Source organism: Rhinolophus sinicus, linkage group LG04 (genome assembly GCF_036562045.2).
Source record: "Rhinolophus sinicus isolate RSC01 linkage group LG04, ASM3656204v1, whole genome shotgun sequence".
NCBI classification, from domain to species: Eukaryota; Metazoa; Chordata; class Mammalia; order Chiroptera; family Rhinolophidae; genus Rhinolophus; species Rhinolophus sinicus.
In genome coordinates this window covers 152,504,181-152,528,200 of record NC_133754.1, presented here as the reverse complement: position 1 = coordinate 152,528,200, position 24,020 = coordinate 152,504,181, and the positions used below count along the sequence as shown (strand labels likewise).

The window sequence follows — 24,020 nt, the reverse complement described above, 5'->3', positions numbered from 1 at the left end:
CTCCCTGAAACTTACCTGAGCCTCAGCTTAATGGTTCTATAACTTCAGGATTTCTTCCAGAATCAGTTTATTAAGTAGCCCTCCCCACTTTCTTAGCATTCTCCTCTTAGCACCCGCCTTCCTTTCAAACCTTCTCTACTAGATTTACATTAGTTAGCCAGTGGCCACTCCTCTCCCTATACCTTCTGCTCCTTTCTTTGATCAGCCCTCTCTTTCTAAGATGTCCAGTTTCTCTAAATATCTTCCCTGCCCTATTATTGCCTTTTACTAATTCATACTTTCAGCTCCTCTTTATGCCCACTTGTTTTCTTCTTCCACAATTAGCATTCTCCAATCTTATTTGCCTTTAATAGATCACATCTCTGAGTCTCTGTGTACTCATCTATAAAATGGGGATCAATTATATTTGATTGCCTTATAGGGAGGAAAGAAAATAAGAGAGAAACAAATGAAATAGTGTATGAGAGTGGTGTGATTTGTGAACTGTGATGCTATATACATGTATTATAACATGGTGTTAACCAGTATTTTTTTCTGTATTTTCAGCACTTTGTAAAGAAGCTCCAATGTTAATCATCCTTCAGTCCATTCCAGAATAAATTTCCTAGGGATTCCTACTGTCTTTGGGGAGCATGGGTAATATGGGGGCTTTCCCCATCCTATCCTAGGATCAGAAAGGCTTGGAGGTCCTGACGGGGGTTAGATCCTCACATTCTGAATTGCCTGAGCTCTGGAGTAGTTAGGTTAAACTGGGCATGTCTCAAGTACAGATAAATTGAAAGTCTCTCCCCTCTTTGGGACTCAGTTCTTACTGTGTACATTGAAGAATTGAGATGGACAAGCCAACCATTTGTTTTGGGTTCTATATTTTGATGTTCCTGGTGGGGTGCGGATGACAGCTCCATCCTTCTCAGCCACTGCTTAGGCACATGTATTTCTAACAGCTATGAGCGTGTTACTAAAATGAATTTTCTTCTCACATTAATCTTCGTTTTGTTTTGTTTTTTAAATATCCATTGAGCATTGTCACTCTTGCAAATCCTCTACCTAAATTAAAACAGCTTATTGTGACCTCACTGTTTTTTTTTCCCCTCAGGAAAAGCACAGGGACTCATATCACTATCTGAGGAATTAGATCAAAGGAATGAAAACCAGAATTCTTTCCTCTATTTACACATATTTTCTTACCTAGAAGGTGACCTAGGGTCTATATTTCAGGCAGATTTTAATCAAGCAATTCCTTAAGAGGACACGTAGCGTCATTCTTTTGACTATAATTTGTCATTTATTAAAGTTGTTCTCACAACTCTGAGCATCTCAATATATAATAAAACATTCTTCTATAAACAGGGAGAGCAGGAATGCAAAATTTTCAGTGTGGTCTGCGTGCTTCTTGGAGATGGATATGAAAGGAGGAAGGAACAGATATTGTGAATTCATGTCATTTCATTAACTGAGTCTGAAATAACCACATTCTTCCTACCTCACAAAATGGGCTGGCCAATTAATGTTGTTTTGGTCATTAATGTTCATGAAACCCCTAGAGCTCCTTGGAAGAAAGGTGTAGCTTCACTGTAAAAAATGGAATAATTCTGAGCTGCCTGCGGATCCTCTCGGGAAGAAAATTGCTGCATAATTCACTTGGGGACTTTTCGCTGCTCGTTAGGCCTTCACCAATGATAAGATAATATCTTGTTTCATTGCAGTCTGCTTGGTATTTGTGAGTCAGCAGATTCCTATGGAAAAGCTACGTACCTTGGCTAATTGCCACTTATTTTTTGCCCTCTTACCCAAAGAGATTCTCTTTTCTTAGGCCAGATGTCTGCAAATTGAAGTTTGAAGGGAAGACGTTTTATGTGATTGGCACCCAGAAGGAGGTCAGATATTGCTTTTCTAATGATCTGTTATGGTGTGTGCGTGCATGTGCATGAGAGAGATTCAAGTATAATGTGCCTATCACATTGTAACCAAAAAACACCATGACTTTAAGTTGGTGGTAAAAATAGAAGCTATATGCTGAGGACATTTTAAATGAATAAACACTGGGTTTGCACATTTAAGAATAAAGTCAGTTAACAATACCGACTATATACCCCTATGTGAAAAATACACTGGGATAGATTTGGGAAATAGAAACTGGGACCTCCCCTACCTCTGTAATTTGCAAAAATACAGCTATGTGAAACAAGTGAAGAATACTTACAAAGCTATATATCAGTACTGGTTAGAGTTTTATAAGCAGAGTCTATAAGATCCAAGAATCTTAAAATAAAGGAGTTATCAGATGTAGGTTGAGTTAGCCAGGGAACACATTTGGGAGGAGGCCACGGCTGCAACTTTGAGTCTCAGAGCTAAGCCTGGAAGTTTGTGGATTTTCCTGACCCTAGTTTTTAGTTCAAGCACTAGTTATTCAAGGTTGGCAAGTAAGTCTTTAATCCCAGTCTGATTGATAGGTGGGCAATGCCTGGCGAGTTCAAGATTATGAAGTTGTTTTTTATCGGAAACAGGGCCTAGATAGATTAGTAATGTCTGCAAAGGGTGAGGGAGGGGGAAGACCATTTCAACAACACTTTTAAGAACATAGTAGTGTGTCAGTTACTTCAAATCCGTTTGGTAGGTGTTGGGATACATATAGGTAAATACTTGAAGGAAAAAGATGAAAAACACAAACTGTGTTTAACATGCCTTTTGTTTTGTTATTTTTTGTTAGAAAAAAGCCATGTTGGCATTCCATACCTCAACACCAGCTGCCTGCAAACACCTTTGGAAGTGTGGGGTGGAGAACCAGGCCTTTTATAAGTAAGTAGCTTTTATTCATTTAATCGTAGGTTTTAAAAGCACGCATGATACCCTTTGTGTTTTGCAAACAGCTCCATGTTCATTTCTTTTAATACAATCCTTTTTATTATATTTAAATGAATCATGAATTTGGTGCATTGTTCAGGGTGACTCCCTGCCACTGTTGGCCTGAGCAAGTCCTGAGCTCCCTGCTGGGTGTTTCCCACGGAATGGCTGTCGAGTTTTTTTGCTTTGTTTTGTTTTGTTTGGTTTTTAATCATTGCTGTTTCCATTCAACATGTGACAGGATCAATTTTTGGTTGGGTGCTCCCTCAGAAGCAGACCTTGACAAGAGTTTAGTGCAAGTGGTTTCTTTGGGATGTGGTCACTGGTCATAGCAGTAGGGGAATGTGGAAGGGAGGTGGGAAAGCAAGCGATGTAGGGTGCATTATTCAGCAGGTCACTACTGTGGGCAGCTGGGCTCAGCTCTGCTAGGGAAATCTGGCAGACTGCACAACATGCCTCAGAGTTCTCCCGTTGACCAGCAAAGAGGCTGGGCTATTTATCAATTCCCCATTCATTTTGGTTGAGGGCCACTTTGGAGGGCAGAGTTGATATTCTTTGCCACTTTTGGCTTACTCTAAGCTTGGGTTGAATGTACTCTCACAACCAGAAAAAGAAACCTTTGGCAGACAGTCACATGCGTTCATAGTAAGAAGCCTTCAGTTTATAGAGGTGAGAGTGGAAGATTTATGGGTGGAATGCCACCAGAGTCTAGGATCAGAGAAAGTCAGTGCTGGCTGGACAGGACTTCAGAAACCATCTGTAAAGCTCTCAGGTTTCCAAAGTGGTTCAAATTTAGGATCTTTGCACTGAGGTCCAGCTTCTCCTCTTTGAGATACACTTGCTGATTGGAAGAGCAGTGGTGATGGATGAAGTCAAGAACCTCGCCCAGCCCTGCCTACCGACCCCCAGAGCTCATCCAGGCAGCCTTTGCTCAATTTCCCCCCCACTCGCAGTACTGAGATTCTGTCTTAGTCTTTAGAGTCACTTCCCTGAAAACGCTGAGCCTTTGAACCTCCTAGGCTTTGGCTGATGAGGCCCATCAGGAGAGTGATGGCTTGGATAGTGATTTATAAAACATTTTTTAGCCACAGAACTCTTTTTCTTATACAGAAGTATAGGCAAAGCCCAGTATGTAAAAGAAATAAAAAGTAGAGAAGCTGTGGTTGTTGGTTGGGACCAGAGCTGGGATTGGGGACTGGAGACCATTTACCCATTGCTTGTTGATCCTCAAGAACTTGGGTGACCAGTTGCCCCGGTTTGCCTGGGACTTTCCCAGGTTTAGCACTGAGATTCCCATGTCCCAGGAAACCTCCAGAACTGGGCAAAACCTGCCAGGGGCATAATCTAAAAACCCTTGCAAGAGATGATCTGTAAAATGTGGTACTTCTAGCAATAACAGGAAGAGGTGATGCATATCAGTAGATTGTCCCACAACCATCACCACCTTAAGGCATCTGTGTATCCCCTACAGTGTTTGGGGACTGGTAAAAAAGGGTACCCAATGGCCTTTGAAAAATCTGCATGTCTAGATCTCGCCATCCCCATGAGGGCTGAGAGAGGGAAACACAAAGGGATTGGTCCTCTCAGTTTTTAGATGGAGTCAACACATTTTTTGTTTTTGTTTTTAAAAAGTTATTTTAAAATTTGAGGTAACATATACCATAAAATGCACCCCTTTAAAGTATAATTCAGTGGTTTTTAGTCTAATTCATGAAGTTAAGCAACCGTCACCACTATCTAATTCCAGAACACTTTTATCACCCACAGAAGGAAACCTGTACCCATTAGCAGTTACTCCCCATCTCCCCCTCTTCCTAGACCTTGGCAACCACTAATCTACTTTCTGTGTTTATGGATTTACCTATTCTGGATGTTTCATATAAACATAATCATAAACTAGCCTTTTGTGCTGGCTTCTTTCACTTAAAGTAATGTTTTCAAGGTTTATCCACGTTGTAGCATGTATCAGCATTTCATTTCTTCTTATGGCTGAATAATATTCCATTGTGTAGATATACCACATTCTGTTTATCCATTTGTCAGTTGGTGGACATTTGGGTTGTTCCCTCTTTTTAGGTATTATGAATAACGCTGCTATGAATATCCATATGATTTTTTTTCTGTGGACAATTATCTTAGATTTATACCTAGGATTGTAGTTTCTGGGTCATAGGATAACTCTATATTTAACTTTTTGAGAAAACGACAAACTGTTTTAGCGCCTAAGTGTTTGGAACTCTTCTGTTCCTCCTTTAATGAAATATCTGGTTCTTATCAAAGAATAATTTAGAGACATTTAGTTACTGTTTTGAATGAATATTTTTTCACAAATGAGGGAGTTAGTAGATAAAGTCTTAAAACAAAGCAAAACCAAGACACATTGTTGTAGATTTTATTGTAGATTTTTATGTACATATTTGTACTAGATCAGAGCTTTCTGAAGGTAGGAACTAGGTTCTGTTTATCTTTGTATGACCTCCAGACCCCAGGCATTCAGAAAAGATTTACTGGCTCACATTGATAAAGCCTGGTTCCTGGCCTCAGGAGATTTGTAGTTCATGATAGAGTCTAAAAGGGAAGTGCAAATAGATTTGTAGTAGAGGGTGGACCAGAGGAGGGAATGAGACTTGCTGCTGGGGGAGTTAGGTGGTAGAAGGTCCTTTCAGGTGGAGGAAGGACATTCTGAGTAAGGGACCACGGTGAGAAGTGGAAGACATACAGTGGGGAGAATGAGCAGTTACACAGGGCTGGAGCAGAGGGTAGAGAGATGTATGAAGTAGAAAGGGAGGAGATGAGACGCCAGGAGACCTTCGGGTGAGATACAGAGGGCTCAGCCATCGTGAAAGAGGTGGCAAAGGAACGATTGCTACTGACCCACGTACAAGTGTAAGGGGAGGGAGTAGTAGAAGAGAAGAGCCAGCAGATGGGCTTCTTTTAGAGCCAACTCAGTAAGTCCTACTTGGAAGGAGTTTTGCATAGCGTTGAAGATCCTTTTGTGCAATCATAGGATCTCTATCAAAGAAAACTCAGGACATTACTTAGTCCTTTTACACGTATGCTGTTTTATCATGTGTGAGGGAGTGAATTGGTAGATGGAGTCAAATAAAGGTAAAAACCGAATTGAAGAGAGAGAAAGAAGGGGAAAAGAAACTGCAATCTGGGGATGTGTTTTGCATATTTTGGGGTACAGTCTTTAGCTGGCAGCTAGCAATGAGGTCAGTCTGATAATTCTGCCATTGAATGGGCCAACTAGGCATAGCAGAGAAATCACTTCCAGGTGTCTGTGAATGCTTCACAAGACCTGGGGAGTCTGGCTGTGAGCACAGCAGCACTGTACAGCGTAGACCGAGTCCTTGCATCAGCACCTCTGCTTTGGTTAGGCCAGGCTATCCCCTCTCTCTTATTAGGACTTCTAATCCCTAATATTTGTACTGATCCGAGAGTTTCCAGAACCTTTTCTGCCTGCATTATCCCATAACCATCCCTGTTCCTTAGGAAGAAGGAAAGCTATCGCTTGTGCTGAGCCAGCTGTGTGACTTGGACAAGCTGTGGCCTTTTCTCTCTCATCTGTAGAATGGAGGGATTGACGCTCAGGCATGCTTTGCTTGCCTCACTGTGGCCTAGTGTTAATGAGTATGGGCTTTGAAGGGAAGGGGCTTGGGTTTGATTCTTGACTCTGTCGCTTCCTAGCAGTGTGTCCTAGAACAAGGCACTTGAACTCTTCAAACCTCATCTTTATTTTTCATCTGTAAAATGAAATTGGTCATACCTGCCTTTGCAGTGTTTAGTTCTGCCAGCCACATGGACCGTTGATGAATGGTAGGTGGTGCTATGGCTGCCATTAATATCTGCTCCAGTAAAAATGAAAGTGTCGTGAGTGGCAGTTGGTCACAAAGCCCAGTCCCTTTCATTCTGAAGAGCTCTGATTTTGCTAAGCAGGGTGGGTGCCTGCTTCCTCCACTGTTCCATCCCTGTCCTGGGCAGAGGTCCTGGCCCTGCTTCCAGCTCTGTCTGACTGGCACTGTGCTTTAATGGTTTCGGCTGGCAAAGCAAGGCTCTGCTCTTGTTTCCTGGGTTGGGGGTGGCTTGTCCTTCCTTTTCACTTCGCCTGCCATGAGAACAGGGAGTCTCGGTGGCCAAGAATTCCCCCGTGTGCTTTCCACGTATGAATGTGCTGCTAGTGTCAGCTGGCCCAGCGCCGCTGATCAGGTTTGAAAGCCCTGGCTCTGAGCTCTGCTGCCTGGGAACAGAGCCCAGAAGCAGAAACTCTGCTTCCCCCTCCTGCTTCAAACCCCAGAGGATCCCCGACACAGACTTAGTCGCCGTTTCAGAACTTCCTTTATGCCATGTGTTTTCTAGATGCCCTACCCACCGAGCACTGGAGCTCACCCTTTCTGGGTGCTGGTTCACTGCAAGTACTGGACACACTGAAGGGCTTAGTGGCTCACTGGAGTTTCCACTGGACAAATCTTCATCTCACACCTGCTTTGTGCTGTACATTGTGCTAGGCACTGGGGACACAATGGAGGCTCAAATGTCACTGTTCCCAGTTTTGTATGGCAGTGTGTACAGGGGATAAAGGCAGTCCCTAATGAATTTCTGATTCAGAGATGGGTGCGCATTTTGTCAGAGGAACAACGTTATGTCTGGTAGATAAAGACCAGAGTAGCTCCCTGAACCAGTGCCTCTCACACGTGAATGAGCACGTGAATTACCCAGAGATCTTGTTAGAATGTGGCTTCTGATTTGGAAGGTCTGGGTGGGGCATGAGGGTCCATGTTTCTAATCAGCTCTCCGGTGATTCTGGGCTGAAAGTCCATGGACCACACTTTGAGTATTAAGGTTCTAGGTCCGAGGTTCTCAGGCCTGACTGCATGTTAGAATCACTGGGGACCCAATTAAGTCAGAATCTGAAGCCTTATAAAACGTGTATACAAATGTTTACCTCAGCATTATTCATAGTAGCTAAAAAGTAGAAAACCCAAATGTTCACCAACTGATGAAAGGATAAAAGAAATGTGTATATCAGTACAGTGGAATATTTTTCAGCCATAAAAGGAATGAAGTACTTATTCGTGCTACAACATGGATGAACCTTGAAAGTACTATTGCTAAATAAAAAGAAGCCAGTCACAAAATACCACATATTATATGATTCCACTTATAGGAAATGTCCAGAATAGGCAAGTCTATGTAGAGACAGAAAGTAGACTAATGGTTGTGAAGGATTGGGAGTGCAGGAGATGAAGAAGGGAAACAGGAAGGAAGTGACTGCGGTGGGTATGGGGGGGGTTCTTTTTGGGGTGATGAAATGTTTTTGGGTGACTTTTTTAGCTTTGTGAATTATACTATAAACCACTGAAGTGTACAATAGGAAAGGGTAAACCTTATGGCATGTGAATTATATCTCAAGAAAGCTGTTACCTGAAAATTCCAGAATTTGTGATGATGTCTAGATGTCGGTAGTTATGAAAATTTCTCAGTTGGCAAGCACGTGCAGCCTACGGTTAAATGCTCAAACATGGTGATTCTCAGAGTGAAGTCTGTGGACCGGTATCAGTATCTCCTGAGAACTTGTTAGAAATGCAGATTCCTGGGCTCTACCCCTGACTTACTAAATCAGATACTTGTGTTTTCAAAAGCCTTCCCAGCGATTCTGATGCCCTCTGAAGTCTGAGAATCTGCATGGCTAAAGTATTATTTTTTAAAGACATGCAGACCTGGGTTTGCAGCCGGGTTCTTCTAGCTTCTATCATGACCATAGTTCAGTGACTTAACCCCTCTGTGCCTCAATTTCTTCATGTACAGATGTGGATCACTTCCTCCTAGGAGACAACTGTGAGCATAAAATGAATTAGTATGTTTAAGGCACTTTGGATGATGCATGGCCCATAGTAGGTGCTCAATAATAACATATGTTGTTATTGCTATAATTACTCCAGCAGTTGTAAGCCATGATAAAACAAGAAACTGTACTGTTAATTCTAGAGGCCCCTTAGGGCACCACCCTTTGTTTCCCCAGCAGCTAAGCTGACCTCCATCCCCAGCCCCTGTAGTACCAGGTGTCAGAGGAGAAGTTAGAGGCAGGGTGAGTGGAAGTGTACTCCCGCAGAGCTGTGCTGTGCGTGGACCATATGGTACTGACACATAGCGAATACTTTGCCTGTTTCAGGCTCTGTCCACATGCGTGGCGCATCTCACATATGTTATCCGCTTTAAAACACAGCTTCAGTGTCAGGACTGGCTAGGAGAACTCCCTAGTGCCACAGGTCTGGGTATATTGGCTTCCCTGGCAGGCCTGGGATGGGGGTTGGTAGAGAGCTGTGACAGCAGAAAGATAAATAGTGACTAGGCCACCATTTGAATACAGATGTCAAGTTAGGTCAGTAAATTGGGGACTGTCTGGATTTCTCCGTAAGGTCAGATGTTTGAGAAGAGTCAGTGCTTCCGTGCTGGGATTTTGATGGGAAGTTGGAGATGGAAGTGGGAAGAGGGCAGTTGGGGAAGAAGGCCGGAGGCATGAGATTTGCTATTTTTAACTAGGTTGTACCTTCATTGTCTGCAGTGGGAAGAAGACTTTGGCTCTCGACTTGTTGACATGAGAGCCTGGGAAACAGAGTGCTGGAATATGTCAGCTAGAGTTAGAGAATGAAGGCTCTGTTTTTGGCTTTCAGAGTGACATCGTTCCCCGGAACCTCCGTGATTTGCAGGATTGGCTTTGGTAGTAGCTCAATAGTGAGATGGCAATGCAGAGGTTTTGAGATTGGTACTAGGAAGGGAGGGAGGTAAGCGGGGAGGGAAACTAGTATATAATGAGCAGGTTGTGTGCTAGGTACTTTCAAATCATTTAATCTCATTTAACCCTCCCCAGAATGCTATGAATTAAGTATTATAATACCCTCCCCCTTTCACAAATTTGTGGATAAATTGAGGCTCAGAAAAGCTACGTGACTTGACAAAAGTCACAAGACCGAAAGCAGGTAGGAGCCGGGGCCTCTGCTCTTTCAGGTAAAAGGCCACTTCTCAGGTCATTCAAAGAGACTATGGGAACTCAGAGGTTCTCAGATGCAGTGGGCTGCCTTAGAATGACCTTGGGGTGTTTGCTATAACACCTTTCCAGACCTGCTGAATGAGAATCTCTAGGGATGGAGGTTGAGGGCCAATGTTTTTAACCCCTGCTCCAGGTGTTGCTGACACCTGGCCAGGTTGGGGAACAACTGGCTGCATGTCCTTTAACCAGCCACCTTGTCTTTCCCCTGTCCACATCCCTCTATCCTACTGTCTGTTTTCCAGTACCAAGTGGGTTTATATTGTTTGAGCTCTCAGAAGAAATTCCCCTGTTAAAATTCCATTAAAGATACCTGCTCAGACATTATTGGGAATCCACCTGGACTTTTGGGAGGGCAGGAGACTAGCGGTAGTGCTCTCAGGAGAGTGTTTCTGAGCAAATCAAATGACAAATAATCACCAAGGGCAGTCAACTGCCAGAAAAAAGCCAGTGCTATTTTCACTCCTCTCATCCTGAGCAGACAGCTATTCATTTTCTCTGTGAAATGTGTCTTTTGACCTGTTTTTCTTGATGTACTTTGAGGGTTGTGTATATGCAGTGCTGTGCTGAGGCCTCCCACCAGGAGGCCATTCTGGTGTAAGGAGGAGGGGCCTCCTCGAAGGGCCTGGAAGGGTGGGAGCTAAGGAGGAACCAGTGAACACTAGGGTCACCTACCTGTCCCTAGAAGAGGGTCCCTGGAGCTGCTGTGTTAGCCACGCCCCTGGAGCTCCTGGTATCTTCTATAAACGGTACAGAGTTGAGTTTGAATTTCAAACACTCTTATTAAGGCTCTTAGTAATTTTCCTTTTAGCAGACTGTCTTGCCCCAAGGATCCATAGGAACCTGGAACAACAACAAAATCAATATTTAAAAAAAAAAAAGGCTTCTTTAAAGGTTTCTCTTCCTTCCACCTCTGAGGACTTGGGAGCAACAGTCCTGCTGAGAAGATGGAGAGAGGGAGATGGTGATGGCCCTTTTCTCAGACTCCAGTGGATAATATCAGGCCCACAGCTCTCTAGGGTCGGGGTGGTGGGGGACAGATGGGTGAGGAGCAGGCGAGTCCTCACAGGAGGAGTCGCTCAGCTTGCGGGGGGATTTTTTTCTCCTCTTTCCTGGGTATGGTCACCCAGTTCTGGCCAGACGCCTGCACTGTCTGTCCCAGGTGTGAAATCATCTGCAGTGTGGCTCTCACATGCTCCCATCTGTCGTTAGGGCTCCTACTCCACCTTCTCTGGGCCCTGCCTTGACAGGAGCCCCCCTCCTCAGGCCTGCATAGCCCCCACCCCTGCCCATCTCACTGTCTCTGCTCATCCTTTGAAGCCACTGTCCTCTGTTGGCTCAAGCTCTTTGCAGCGGTGGATGGGAGAAAGGGCTTCTTTACAAGATTGTTACTTAGCTTTCCATTGCTCTGAGGACAAAGACTAAAATCCTTAACAAAGACAGCTTAAGGTCAGGTCCCACTAAATTACGGAGGAGAAATGTGCAAGTGTATGTGTGCCTGTGTGCGTGTGTAATAACAACAGCAATAACATGGGGAAATGCACATTAGATCTTCCTTTTAGCTCCTCCAGTGCTTGGGCTCATGGCTTTTGTGTGTGCTAGGCCTCCTGCCCAGCACCCTGCCCACCATCTTCCCTGGGTAACACCTTCCCACCCCTGGATCTCAGCACAGAAGTCCCTTCTTCAGGGCACCTTCCTTAGCCCCCAGACTGGATCATTCCCCACCCCCTACTGTCATTGCCTCTTTTCCTTCGCAGCATGCACATGGCCTGTGATTTTGCATTTGTCACTTGTAATTGCATGGCTTCTGGATTAATTTTCATTTCCCCTCTAGACCTTGCACTTCACGAATGCAGAGACCATTCCCTGAGCTTAGTGTGGTGCACAGAGCAGGCTAGGTCTTTGGTTAGTAACTGCTGAGTGAATGAATGAAGGCTACAGGAGGCTTGGGGTGGGGCTCACTGCCCGCACAGAAACTTCCAGCTGGAGCCCTGGCTATGTGCACGTCTTTGCTCAGAATTACAGAATATATTGTTTATATCATGGGTTTTAAAAATTAAGCTTTTATGACTATCAAAATTTTAAAATGATCCTGAGCTCTGGGAGACCATTCTTTCTAACTTGTTGGATTTAATTGCATGCTTAAAGAGACTGATGTAGAGGCATCCTCAGCTATCACAGTAATTTAGTGGCCTGTCTGCAGCCTGGGCAGCCCATGTTCTAGATTATTTCTCAGTGTTGTTGTTTTGTTCATATTTACATGCTGGGCTCAGAGGTGCTGAATCAGGGCTTGGCATGGCTTCTTGTTTTTTGTGTATCTTAGTCATTGACCAAGGCGGATTCTTTTAAAGGGCACTGGGTCATGGTAACTCAACCAGAGAATACTCAGAAGCCAATGACCATTTCCGTGGTGACATGGGCCCCTCATGTCCTCTCCTGGAACATACATGGTAGATGGGTTCTTTGTGATACACTGACTAACCTGTGTCTACAGGAAACTATTTTTTTTTTGCTGCAGCATTGGTGTAGGCACAGGCAAGGAAAGTGCCCATACAGCGAGGAACTTAATGATGCCATGTGACACTATCCATGCTCTCCATATCTTACAAATAGAAATTGGGAAAGAATCCCTTCTGATCATCAATATTGCCTGGTCCTTTTTGCAGGTTGTGACCTAGTGATGGATTATGAAACCTAATGTATGGGTCATCACCAACATTTAAAAAGTATGAAAAGAGAGCACATAGAAAAGATCAGATTGCAAATACAAACAGTAGAAGTTAACTCTTATTTTGTGAAACTTTCTTTCAGGGGTGTGTGTGTGTGTGTGTGTGCGCACATGTGTGCCGACTCACACAATAAAACATATTTCATTTGTCACTACCACCTCTGCTTTGCTTTTTCTTAAAGGTATGCAAAATCCAGTCAGATCAAGACTGTGTCAAGCAGCAAGATATTTTTTAAAGGAAGTAGATTTCGATATAGGTAGGTACCCATGGTTTCATTTCAGTGATGGGATTGGGGCAGGGGCAGCCATTTGTATTTGAATGTTTTGCCTGTAAATCAGTGCACTTTGGCTTGTGCCTGTTTTGGTCCTTCCTTCCCACTCCACTCATCTCTCATGCTCATGGGCACCCTCAAACTCCATAGTAACTCCCCCTCATGGAGGAAGAGAAGGTGTGGATTCCTAGAGCTGGGTAAGACCATTGTGAAGTTAAAATAAAAAATACATGGGCACCCCTTCCCCATCTGCTTTGAATGTCTGTGCACAGATGTATTTTTGTCTTTTGCAGCGGTAAGGTTGCCAAAGAGGTGGTGGAGGCGAGCTCCAGAATCCAGAGGGAGCCCCCAGAGGTGCACAGGTGAGTGGGGTGCTCCCCAGGGCTCCAGGAGGCTTCTGGGATAGACAGAGGGATTTAAAGGCTGGCTTTGCCAAATCCTCTATGGCGGGAAAGGGAGCAAGGGCAGCACCTGCCAGGCTCTACATTGGTTTTTGGCCCTGGCCCCAGACGACGTGGCACTTTCACCGTCCCAGAAATCTCCCTCAGACAGATTTGGCCGGGCTGTGGCGTGAGCGTGGCTGGGCTCCATTTTGAGATACTTGCTCTGTGGAGAGTCATTGGCTTGATTTGACCTTGAGTATCACATGAAGAGCAGGATGTGTCTGAGGCAAGGCTGTGTCCTTTCCTGGCTGAGTCCGTAATCCCGTCCTCTTAGAACTGACCTCCTTTCTGCCTCTATTCATCAGATGAGACTGGTTCCTGTCAGCCCGACTCCTGCTAGGCTACGTCACCCAAAGGGGTGGGGTGCTCATCTCTCATGGGACTCTTTACTTCCAAGGGTCACTCTGAGGAAAGAGGGCTTGGTCATTATCGGTTCAAGGGTACACATCTTTATTCAGGTGGCCACATATGTAATTCTTAGGAATTAATTCTTTTGGCCATGTTGGACTTCATATCGCCCCAATGTACACAAGTCATTGTATATCCTAAACCTCAAACAAGATAAATATCTAAAGCTGAACATTCTCATCATGATGTTTACCCTGTTGAAGGCAAGGTCGTCATAAAATACATTCTTTAGGAAGTTCCCACACCTGTCCTTCTTTCCTGTCTTTGAACTTGGAGGAGTCTTCCTTATGTTCAGATTTTCCCAGTCTCCTCTCTTTCCAGTGTGACGGACCTCCCTCCCCCCGGAGGTCATTGGGCAGGAGGACGCCACGGTCTCGTGGAAGTGTGGCCAAGCCAGCCTGATGTGGGCATCCAGGCGGCACTTCTCTCCCACGCAGTGGAGCAGGACTGCTGTTGGCATGAGATCCCATGCAGATGTGCACTGAGAATAGTTCATCTCCGGTTTTGGATGACCCAATGGGAAGCTGTCACATGCAAGTGTGCAAAACCAGCCTCTCCTGCAGCAGGAGAAAACTGGGGCGAGGGAAGCTGGAGTGTGTTGGCCAGGGACACCTTGGTACACTACCTGTGAAAGTCTTGTCGCCCACCCATCGATGACAATAGTTTGTGGGTTGTTGTTTTTTAATAGTATTTTTATACCCCTTCCTCTGCCTCAAATTGTGGTTACTCAGTGTAGCAGAAACAGAGAAGAGAAAATGATAAAACATATCATTTGAACTTCTCTAGGATCTTTGGGCTGGAAATTATCTTAGAGGTCACCTAGTTTGATGCTTCTATTTTATAGACAAGGGAACTTGAGTTTTGGGGAAGTTAAATGATTTCTCTAAGGTCATAAATGGTGTGTGGGGGGCCACACCTAAGTTTGTTGTCTTTTCTCTGTAGCATCTGCCACCTTGAAAGCCTCTGGCGTTCTTTTAGAAGCTAGACAGCAGGCTGCCCCAGGGGATTAGCTTGGGTTTTATTCTTTCAACTTGAAACTTAAATGTTTTATCTTTTTTTAAAAAAAAGAAGAATGCTGGGGAGTTCCCTTGATGGCACAAACACATATTAGGAAATTGTTTTTAACAATGTACTTTCTGAGAGACAGAGTCCAAATATATAGGGTCCCATAGTAACAATCTATGGATGGTTAATGAGATCAGAAAAGAATTAAAAAACACACAAAAAAAGAACTTCTCTTTTCAATTGAACGTATGAGAATTAAGGCTCCCTGAATCAGGGCTTCTCAAACCTTAAGTTGCCCAGGGGTCACCTGGGCAGCCTGTTAACATCAGATTCTGATCCATGACTCTGGCCTTCCTAACAAGCTCTCAGGTGATGAATGTGTGGCTGGTGCACAGGCCACACTTTCAATAGCCAGGCTCCAGGTAACTGATGGTGAAGGGGGTAAAGGGAGCAGACTGGCCTTAGTCAAAAGTTTTTCCTCGAGTAGACCAAACCAACAGAGGAGATGGGAAATGAGGCACCAGTCAGTATACAGTTTCCCTTGTCTGGAATCTTCTAACCCGCCCCCCAGGATATTACTGTATGTGAGGACTTACAGGCCCTTGAGACACTGTTTCGTATGCTCCTTCCTTCCCTTCCACTGCCCTGTTTTATGTGTATGTGAAAACTGATTGAGTCCACATTCTCAGGATGCTTCTCTGGTCGTCTGTTCTTTGCCATTATCTCTCAAATTGGGGAGGACAAGCTTGCGTCTGTCTTGGCCGTCTCCATATGCCTCAGCACCTAACATAGTGCTGGGCACAGAGGAGGAGGCCAGTACATACTTGTTGAATGAATGACAACAGCATCTCTGTGAATTTCCGAGACCTGAGATCTGTCCAAGGTGCTGCTCTGGGGCTCTCGACCTCCCAAGTGGCAGCACTGTGGTCAGAGCCATGGTGATGAGGGCCACTTTCAATAGCAACTTCTTTTTCCCCCCACTCGTCTCCCAGCTAACAATTTATGTCTTCAATTAAATTTCTCCTTTATCCTTTGTCTTCATAGCAGAATCATCAGAATTATTCAATCCTTTCTGTGTCTACATAACATTTTGATCATACGTCTAGCATAGCACTTATTACATTTGATCAAAATTGTTTATGTGCCTATCTACCTAGTTTGAATGCCAAATTCTTGGGACCATGAATCAAGTTCCCATGTTTCTTTATGCTGAGAACAGAGCGCAAGCCAATCTTTCCTGTTTTTGCCTCCATTTTTTTGCTCTGGAAGAAAACATGAGTCTACTGGCATAATCCAGTAGCAACTTCTTCCAGAGCAAAAAGCAGCCAGTGTAATGGCAGGAAACTGTTTCTCTTGAGTAATTACTTTATTTTTGAATTATTTTAACTTCTTTGATGTGGCTGTCAGAAGTGAGAGTATAGTAATGAGCTCCCTTTCTCTAGTGGTGTTCAGAGATGACCATTAGTCTAGAATGGTGACAACGAGGCTTCAATTATCTACTTTTCCTCATACTTGAGATTCTACTTTTCTTTTTTTTTATTATGATCTTTTAAAAATTAAATTTATTGGGGTGACTTTTCAAAGAATGACAAGTTCATGGACTGCTACTTCCGCTGAGATGCGTATGTCTAGAGAGAGAGAGATGCAGACAGACTGAGAGCACTAGCTTGGGATTTATCTTCTTTTCAAAAAGAGAAGATGCTACCTCTCATGTTAGTTCATTGATCTTTGCTGATGACAAGATGCCCATGCAGAGCCCTCTGGGATGGCTACTTGGTGAGAATCACCTGCCGATCCCAGAGGCCCCGTGAGCCCAGGGCTGTCTGTGTGAGCCACCTGGGCATAGCAGCCACCACCAGGGGACACCCAGAGGTAGCATTTGTACCTGAAGTGAGCACCTGTCTATAGAGGAGTCATGAGTGGTTTCTAACCTTGGCTGTGTTGCTTACCAGCTGGGTAGTCTTGGGTAAGTCACTAAACTTCTCATAGCATCAATTTAAGTTTATTCATCTATAAAATGAGACATAATAATACTTTGTCTGACTTCTAGGTTTTGTTATGAGGATTAAAATAAAGTGTCTTACAAAGGGTCATACAAATGTGAGGTGGTGATATTATTATTATTGTCTCTCATCCAAGACATAGACGCTGGCAGACAAGTTCACAGTAAAGTTTGTTCAGATGGAGTTTTTGATAACAGGACAGCAGCATTTCCTTTCGCTCCAAGGAGTGACGCAGGAACTCTGTGAGCCTCATTTCAGTTGCTCTGTTTTATGCCATCATTGTTTGATGCCCGTCTTAGAATATACTTGCAGTTCCCAAAGGAAACCTTTGTTCCTTAGTAGAGCTCGTAGAGCTCTTAACGACAGTTTTGTTTGGAAACTGTTCTGTGCCAGGAGTACGCACATTCGTGGGCTGCAGAGTGGGCCAGGCATTTTTGCAGAGTGAGCAATGGGTGGATTATGGGAGTGGAGAAACGTGGTGCTGACCCTCACCTGGCCTGGGGAGACCCTCAGCCACAGAAACTGTTACCTCAGGAGCTCAGGTTGAAGGGCAGAGTGGGAGCTGATCGGGATGTCGGCACATCCTTTAGAAAAATTTGTGACACAGTGGGACCTTGTACAGCCACAAACGGCAGGACGTTATGGGTAGCAAATGGTGTCTCCTCTGGGCGTTGCAGGAACAACCATGGAGAAAGACAATGTGGGGCACAGCAAAAGCACTGGACTGGGAATCAGCATCTGGGTTTGAGCCTTGAGTCTGGCCACCCGAGTGTCTCAGTCAAGTTCCATAACTTCACTGAGTTTCAGTTTCCTCATCTGTAAACATGCTGTTTTTCTTGCCTATCTTATAGGCACATTGAAAAAAACAAATGAGGCAAAGTGTATACAAATCACTTTGTAAATTACAAAAGGGTCATTTGAATGCTTGTATTGTGTTTACTTATATTTATTGTTAGGACAGCTGTGCTGGTGGGTTCTTGCTTGAAATGAAGCTTGCATCAGTTTGCACCTTTAAAAAGATTGTGAGGAGAGAGGTTAAAAAAAAGAAAAAGAAAAGAAAAGGGAAACCTTGAGTCTAAACGAGGTGGTAGGGAAAGGTGAGAGTCTTGTGTTCTGATTCTGATTTTGCTTAGTCTTTCCCTCTGGCTGTCCTAGTGCCAGCATCAAGGTCTGGAGCCCTGGATTCTTGCTGCTCTCAGGGAAACCCCTAGTGGCATCCACTTTTGGGTTTATCTGAGTCTTGCACTTATCAGGGAAGTAATGTTCATCCCTGAATCAGAGAACTGGGGAGTCCCAGGGTTGCAATCCACCACAGGTGTCATCTGGCCTAACCCTAAGCAGACCCTAAAGCCCCTGACTCTGGCCCTGGGTCTGTGCTACATCAAAGCAGTAGGAGCTTGTGAGCATAGTGGTTGAGTCAGCATCCTCCTAACCATCCAGTGCCCAGCAGCATCCACCTGTGAGGTCACTCCTGGCGAGCTCAGCCTGTCAGCACCAGGCAACTTCCCAGACATTGTAATTCGTGGGAGGCAAGCAGCAGGATGCTTGATACCTCCAATGAAAGAGACTTGGGAGGAGGGATGATGGGGAGCAAAAGACCCTCCATAAAGGTTCGCTCAGGTTCCTGCTTGTTGTAGCGTATGCAGTGATTTCTAGGGGTAGGGCTGCTGACAGCTACTCTGGCGTGCATGCTCGGAGATGGAACACAGCAACTCAGAGTTGGTTTTTGCAAGACGGGCTTTTCAGAGGTCAGAAAGGTACATGGTTCACACAAATGAGGCAAAGTGTATACAAATCACTTTGTAAACTAAAAAAGGGCCATTTGAATTCCACTATTATATTTACTTATATTTATTGTTAGAACAACTGTGCTGGTGGGTTCTTGCTTGCAGTGAAGCTTGGATCAGTTTGCACCTCTGCTTTGCAGAGATTGAATCAATTATGAATAGCCACAGGGCCAGTGAAAATCCCATGAAAGTTCAAAAAATGAAAACCCTTCACAATAAAAGGAGGACCTGCTCATGTTAAATTTTAATCTCCCCTCCGTACTCCTTCCTTCCTACCTTCCCTGCAAGGAATTCCCATTTGCACTTCTTTCCCCGTAAACACAACCCCTGTTTGCTAGGACTCACCGTAGGCATCACTTTCCCTGGGAAGTCATTCCTGCTGTCCCTTCACTCATGGCAGGATCAGGTACCCTTCCTTAGTGTTCTCGTGGGACCCTTGGCCATCAGTCTCCTCCTTTAGATGTGTGTTTTTCCATCTGTGTGTAGCACGTTAATGAGTCATGAAGTGAAAATAGGTCAAGACCAGCACTTTAAACAAAATGAAATAGCGTAGGAAAAAAAAAAAAAAAAAAAAGAAAACAGTGAGTCACACATAGCAATAGTTATTATCACTGTGTGAAACATTCACTTTAGTTGTCTGTCTTCCTGCATGGGTGCATGTATGTGTGTGTACAGAGAGGTGATATACAATGTATTTCTTAATGTGGGCCTCAGTCAAAAAAAAGTTTGAAAACCATTGTTCTAGAGAGAATTGCTTAAGGCGAGGGCCACGGTTCCCCAGAGCAAGGGAGACCATCCAATACACACATACAGCAAAGTAAGTGCTGTAGAATGAAATTATGAAGAAAAGGGCCCCATGGTTAGGCAAACCCTCATAAATTTCTTTTCCAGGCAGTGCCAGCCATTCAAGATGCTAACAGGCATCCTGATCTTACCCGATGTTCTCCTTACCCCATATTCCCAGCAGAAATGCCTGGGCTATAAGACAGTCCTGCCAGCTGGCCTGGGGAACACTATGGCCAGTCTGCAATGGCAATTATGTCAAGCCGGGATTGCATTCAGTTTCAAACCTGAACACCCCTTCAGGGACACACAAGGTGCTGTACAGCAGACAGACAAGCACGAATAGGTGAGCCTGTCCTTAAGGAGCTTATCAAGGTGGGGCTGACTATGATTCGTACAACCTAATTACAGAGACACAGATGCCAAATGCGGTGAATTGTGAATGAAGGGAGAGTACTGTGAGCAGAGAACAAGAAAGAGAGTGTGTGTATGTGTGTGTGGTGAGGCCAATCCAGGACAGCTTTAAGGGGAAGGAGACATTTGACACCATATTTGAAGGATGGGTTGGTTTTGGTTTTGACTGGAAACGGGGAGGGGAAAGGTGCTCAAACACCCACCTTCCTGTCTATCAGCACAGCAGCCATTCCCCTGCAGCAGGAAGTGTATATGGGCTTCCTAGCCGCTAGCCAATAGTCTTGATGAGATGCTTGCACGGTTTGCCATCTATGCCTGTCACAGCCACTGACACACACGTGTGCTCCTTTCAAGAGGAGAAAGCAGAGCTGGGTTCTGTGGCTGGTTGGTGAGTGGGCTGTGAATTTGAGTTGAGTTGTTAAACATTGATATTAAATGTTGGACATCCAGCGACACTAAGATAGCTCACAGCTATAAAGCATCTGTGCCATCTGACTGGTCGAGATTTTTGTTTTTGTTTTTTTGGTGGTTGTTAAATTACTTTGAGCCATGCCCTTCGTTCACTTTTCTGATTGTCTAGGTAGTGATACCTGCCTCCCATGTCTTTTTCAAATGCCTGTGTTTTCACCTGCCTGCCCAAATCTGATGACAAATGTGGAAATGCATTTTCTTTTACTGTATTGCATTAGAGCACACAGACATTTTTTCAAGACCTTAAGGATAAAAAGAGCGATGTGTCCTGAGTGGTATGTCATTGTTACCACTGGCCTAACCCACTGTGTGAGTCTAGAGGCAGGTTCCAGCTTGGGCAGCCTACTGAGATGGAGGGGCTGATGCTTGCGATGGAAACCAACCCGATCTGACTTGTGTCTGTTTTCAGAGCCAACATTACCCAGAGCCGCAGTTCCCACTCCTTGAACAAACAGCTTATCATTAACATGGAGCCTCTGCAGCCCCTGCTCCCTTCCTCCAGCGAACAGGAAGAGCTTCCACTAGGTGAGGGTAAGTACACTTCCTTCCAGAGGCCACGGTTGCAGGCTTACCCTGGAGGAATGAGCGAGGCACCAAGCCTGGGTAGGTTGGGTAATGGTTAGGGTGAGGGTTGGAGTGAGTTTTTAATGAATCAGCTGTTTGCAGCTGGAAGATTACATTATAATGAGAGTTCTATCAGCTTCTCCTGGAGAGAGTTCACTGGTACGAAGTATTTCTAAAATTAAACGTTAAAAGAGTAATGATGTTAGACCTGCACTGTTCAATATGGTAGCCACTAACCATGTGTGGCTATTTATAACTAAGTTTAAATTAGTTAAAATTAAAAATTCAGTTTCTCAGCCATATTAGCTAGATTTCCAATGCTCAGGAGTCACGTGTGGCTAATGGCTGCCATCTTGGACAGCTCCGATTGAGAACATTTCCATCATTGCGTAAAGTTTCATTGGATGGCTGTGGTTTTTTTTGTTGTTGTTGTTTTTTCACTATAATCACAATTAAATTAGGGGTTATAAAAATTTTTCCACAAGTGTCTCTACACTGGTCATCCCCTTTCTGTCTCAGCATTTTTCCAGTCTTTTTTCTTCCCTTTTCCATCTGTCCTGGTCTAACAGTTTTGATACAAGCTAATAGATATAGAGTCCATTTCAACCCAAAAGTTCTTATATTTTTACAGACTACAACATGTGTACTTCCAGGCTTCTTTTTTGTGTGTTTAAGGACTTACTTCAGGGAAGAATCTCACCGCACTTACTGCAGACACTTGGTGAGGCAAATCTCACACTCTTACTAATTTCAAAGTAAATTAAAAAACAATTCATCCAAAATAAAGTTATTGGAACCCTGAACACAAACATAACACGTTTTACTTTAACTTCATGTACTTTTGGTTTCATTATTTGAAATCTGGATATGGGCAGTTTCAAGAGAGCAGGTCGCTCCATCCCCAAAAGGTCACCTTCACCTGCAGCTTCAAGTCAAGAACTCCTTGAGTTTGGAAAAACTTTTCAGCCCATAATAAGAATGTAGCTTGGAATGCAGAAATCCTTGAGTGAAAGATAGCAGAACTAATTCACACTGAAGTGTAAAGAATTTTAGGAAATCTCACTGGAAAAAAAAAAAAAAAGTATTCATGATTAGAAGGAGAACTGGGCAACTAGAATGCCAAAAATACCATGGGTGGAAGGAAAGCATGAAAAATACAAAGGATAGGGCCTCAGAATCTTAAATTCTTTCATTAACTGTAAAGTGAAACTGATAGGTCTTTCTTTCAAGAAGTCCAAAATGGCTTTGTAAATGTCTAATAAAACTCTTTTGATTGTTTCTAAAACATCCATCCCCTTATAGGTCATCTTTGTGGGTTTTGAAGCTTAGGCAAATAATAACAACCTCCAGGATATAGAATCAACTTAAAAGGAAGAGAAGTAGAAACAATAGTTTTATTAAATGTCCAGTAGATAGAATGAATTTCCCAATCTAGAGAAGAGAGCAAAGTCATCTTAGGTACCACGGGATTCAAAGTTCTGACTCCCACAGTGAACCTAGCTCTGTGTTTTTGATACCGTTACCTATCTGCTACTGTTTGAGAGTCAGATTCTGCTCCATGTGTTTTATCTTTGAGTGTCAGGCGATGGGATTTAGACATTCCATAGAGATAAATACTTGTGTTATAGATTTATATTTCTCTGATACATAAAGAGAAGATAGGCAGAGACTAGTACAGCTTTAAACAAGGATGTTTGCCCTTTGTGGGTGGGTTCTGTTTCTGGGCACTCACAATGTGATGAATTTTGTTTCATCCTTGGGTTGTCATATTTTAGTACTTTTTATGTCTGAGTAAGAGCAAGATTGAAAGAGGCTAGGAATTTATTCATTTTTTTAAACACAACTATGACAAAGACAAGGTATACAACTGGTAGACCATACTTAGCATGTGCAAGTTGCTGTGGCCTATAAAGATGAAGACACTCTCTTCCCTGGAGACTCACAGCTTGTTGGGGAGGCGGCAGTGGGATCACCGAGGTTCTGCCTCTGCTAATTGAATTGTGTGCTCACTTTTCTGAATGCCTCATGAAATATGAGTGCCTCAAGCTGCCTGGAGAGGGTCTTGTTCCCTTTTCGTCTCAGAGTGTCTGACATAAAATTGGTGGGCAAAGGAATGAATGAATGAATGAGACTGACAGGCAGAAGGAGTTATGGGTAGTCTGGTTGCTTGTGTGGCTTTGGAGAAAAGGACTCCTAGGAGCAGTGAAAGCTGAGGCAGAAAATTAGGAAAGGGCCAGATCATGATGGTCTCACATGACTTGCTGGAGAGTTTAGACTTTAACTTGAGGCACTGAAGGATTTCAAGCGTGGACATGACCTGACTGGAGTTGTGTTTTGTATCATTTGTGGTATGCAGAGGGTAGCTGAGAGGTGAGTACGGCTGGAGCAGCTTTTTCACCTCAGCAGTATTGACCATTTGAACTTTATAATTCTTTGTTGGAGGCTGGCTCGTGCATTGTACAATGCTTAGCAGCACCCCTGGCTTCTACCCAGTAGATACCAGTGGTACCCCACCAGTCTTGACCATCAATAATGTCTCCGGGTATTGCCAGATGTCTCCTGGGGAACAAAATTGCTCCCTGGTTGAGAATCCCTGGGTTGGAAGCACAGAAACCATACAGGAACTATTGTACTAGCTTAGAGAATAAACAAGTGCTGAACTGAGACAGTGAGAGTGGGGCTAGGGAGGAGGGAATGGATTCAAGCTAATAAGCTGGTGATGGGGGTCACTGATCACATGGCAGGAATGCAATCCGTGGACTCCTGTCCAGTTCTGCCCTTGTCTCCCAGACTTCACTGAGTGAAAAGACTTCAAGCTGTTTAAAGTTGAGATACTTGAGACACAGGAATATTTAAGTCAGGATCACACAGGGAATTAGTGGCAAAACTGATTTTGTTTAGATACTGGAATTATCCATTTTGTTTAGTCAGATACTGCACATCGCTTCACTGAACTTCAAACGTGGAGTGGAGGAGACTCAGACATTACTGCTCACCTTTGATATCACCATTCCTCACCTCTCCATAGTGGCTCAGATTCTTGTTTGGGAGAGTTTCAAATCACACATTTTGGAACTGGATCCATAAGCAGGTCCACATTTGTACTGAGTCCTATTAAAAGAGTTGCCTGATTAAGAATTGAAAAAAAAATCAGACTGGGAGAAGAAAGGTCTTAACCTTGACCCTCAGAGGCACCGTCTCTGTGAGGTCATGAGAAGGTCCTGCAGCCTGTCTCCCATGGGGGCCATGG

At 44.0% G+C, this 24,020-nt stretch overlaps 1 protein-coding gene across 4 annotated transcripts in view; it reads left to right on the top strand.

Moving 5' to 3' along the window:
• The window catches only part of FRMD3 (FERM domain containing 3), a 248,414-nt gene that overhangs the window by 186,338 nt on the left and 38,056 nt on the right, over window positions 1–24,020 (top strand). For 3 of the 4 annotated variants that reach the window (XM_019750148.2, XM_019750147.2, XM_019750150.2), the window contains exons 9-13: window positions 1,814–1,877; window positions 2,711–2,799; window positions 12,803–12,877; window positions 13,186–13,254; window positions 20,616–20,737. In XM_019750148.2, the coding sequence (XP_019605707.2) occupies window positions 1,814–1,877; window positions 2,711–2,799; window positions 12,803–12,877; window positions 13,186–13,254; window positions 20,616–20,737 (419 nt within the window). The remainder of the gene's footprint in view (window positions 1–1,813; window positions 1,878–2,710; window positions 2,800–12,802; window positions 12,878–13,185; window positions 13,255–20,615; window positions 20,738–24,020) is intronic. The other variant, XM_074330596.1, reaches the window with a different exon arrangement.